Raw genomic sequence first — 2,500 nt, forward strand, 5'->3', positions numbered from 1 at the left:
GTTAGAAACAGGTAAAAGGTTTAATGAAAGGACTTTTGTAAAAAGTCAAAGTAAAGTGACGAGTAAAGGAGAAAAAAGTTGAAGTCAATAGAAAAAAAGAAAAAAGTCAAAATGAGAAAAAAGTTGAAGCCACAAAGAAAAAGTCAAAATGAGAAGAAAAAACTCAAAGTCAGTAAAAAGTTTCCACAGGATGTTGTGAGGCTGATGGAGGCTGAGGTCTAAATCTGGTTCCTCTCACGTTCTAATGAATATTCCATCTGAATCTTTGCATATTAAAATTAATTATCGTAAAGAAAAATAAGATTCTCCTGTTTTATTTAAGGCTCTTATTTTGACAGTCTTCTTGTAAATTCTGTGGTGGACTCTGCTAACACATCCACGTGCTCTTATTTCGAAAGCTACATGCGTTTGCTTTTATTTTGAAGGCAGGTCTAACACATTCTTACCGTAACGTTGAGCAAATACAAGCGAAATGAAAACAAGGTGAGGCTGACTGACTGACGTTAGCTAGCATTAGCTCTAACAGGCAGTCTGACCCATATACCGTCTATGGTGAAACCTCACTCAGAAACTCCAGTGATGCTAACAGAGAACAACTGTTGTTGTTGTTGTTGTTATGACATCTCTAGTGTTTGACGTTCTGTTAGTTAATAAAAATAAACTCTGAACCTTTAAATGTGACTGTTTGAGTTCCAGGTGGAATAAAGAACCAGTGACTCACGCTTCAGAGCTCTCTGGCTCTGCTGATTGGCTGTCCTCACTGCTTCCTGGATATCAGCCAACCACAGCTCAGCTCCTCGGTCTCTGCTCACCTGATTGGACAGAAACGGAACAAAGTCGTTAAAAATGTTAAAGATCAAACAAACAATCTGTAGTTTTCATCTGGATTAAAACAATCCATAAAAACATCCGTCAATATTCAGATCTTTAACATCTTTAAGGAGAAAAAAAGTCAAAGTCAAGAGAAAAAAGTTGACGTCAATAGAAGAAAGTCAAAATAAGTAAAAAAACTGTTGGAATCATGAAAAAAAGTCAAAATAAGTTAAAAAAAAGTTTTGAACTCTGTCACAGTTTAGAGTTCTTAGCAATTGGCTCCCTGGTTACCTGTGCCTGGTTACCTGTGCCTGGTTACCTGTGACAGGTTACCTGTGACTGGTTACCTGTGCCTGGTTACCTGTGGCAGGTTACCTGTGCCTGGTTACCTGTGCCTGGTTACCTGTGCCTGGTTACCTGTGACTGGTTACCTGTGCCTGGTTACCTGTGCCTGGTTACCTGTGACAGGTTACCTGTGCCTGGTTACCTGTGCCTGGTTACCTGTGACAGGTTACCTGTGACTGGTTACCTGTGCCTGGTTACCTGTGGCAGGTTACCTGTGCCTGGTTACCTGTGACTGGTTACCTGTGCCTGGTTACCTGTGCCTGGTTACCTGTGACAGGTTACCTGTGCCTGGTTACCTGTGCCTGGTTACCTGTGACAGGTTACCTGTGCCTGGTTACCTGTGACAGGTTACCTGTGACTGGTTACCTGTGCCTGGTTACCTGTGCCTGGTTACCTGTGACAGGTTACCTGTGCCTGGTTACCTGTGCCTGGTTACCTGTGACTGGTTACCTGTGCCTGGTTACCTGTGCCTGGTTACCTGTGACAGGTTACCTGTGCCTGGTTACCTGTCACAGGTTACCTGTGACAGGTTACCTGTGACAGGTTACCTGTGCCTGGTTACCTGTGACAGGTTACCTGTGCCTGGTTACCTGTGCCTGGTTACCTGTGACAGGTTACCTGTGACAGGTTACCTGTGCCTGGTTACCTGTGCCTGGTTACTTGTGCCTGGTTACCTGTGCCTGGTTACCTGTGCCTGGTTACCTGTGACAGGTTACCTGTGACAGGTTACCTGTGCCTGGTTACCTGTGCCTGGTTACTTGTGCCTGGTTACCTGTGCCTGGTTACCTGTGACAGGTTACCTGTGCCTGGTTACCTGTGACAGGTTACCTGTGCCTGGTTACCTGTGCCTGGGTACCTGTGCCTGGTTACCTGTGCCTGGTTACCTGTGCCTGGTTACCTGTGCTCGGTGCTCCCTGGCGCTGGTCAGCAGGTCCAGGTATCGGCAGGTGTTGGCAGGGAGGACGTCCTCCAGGCAGCAGGACGGCAGCAGCAGAGCAGACAGCAGCCGCTCAGCGTCTCCTCTCAGCACCGCCTCGTTCACCTGCTGCACCGCCAGCAGCTCTGGGGTCAGAGGTCACAGGGGCAGAGAGGGGTCAGTCAGACAGACAGACAGTGTGTCTGTGTACCTGTGTGTGTGTGTACCTGTTTGTGTACCTGTGTGTGTGTGTGTGTGTGTGTGTACACCTGTGTGTGTGTGTGTGTACCTGTGTGTGCGTGTGTGTGTGTGTGTGTGTGTACACCTGTGTGTGTGTGTGTGTGTGTGTGTGTGTGTATGTGTGTGTGTACCTGTGTGTGTGTGTGTACCTGTGTGTGTGTGTGTACCTGTGTGTGTGTGTGTGCG

The 2,500-nt window shown here is 47.0% G+C and overlaps 1 protein-coding gene across 1 annotated transcript in view; it reads right to left on the reverse strand.

Moving 5' to 3' along the window:
• iqgap3 (IQ motif containing GTPase activating protein 3) overlaps positions 1-2,500 on the reverse strand; it is a 24,124-nt gene that overhangs the window by 11,240 nt on the left and 10,384 nt on the right. Inside the window, exons 14-15 of the mRNA XM_059339870.1 lie at positions 2,057-2,220; positions 722-812 (exon numbers count right to left, since the gene is read on the reverse strand). Of these exons, the coding sequence (XP_059195853.1) occupies positions 722-812; positions 2,057-2,220 (255 nt within the window). The remainder of the gene's footprint in view (positions 1-721; positions 813-2,056; positions 2,221-2,500) is intronic.

This window comes from Centropristis striata, chromosome 8 (assembly GCF_030273125.1).
Source record: "Centropristis striata isolate RG_2023a ecotype Rhode Island chromosome 8, C.striata_1.0, whole genome shotgun sequence".
NCBI classification, from domain to species: Eukaryota; Metazoa; Chordata; class Actinopteri; order Perciformes; family Serranidae; genus Centropristis; species Centropristis striata.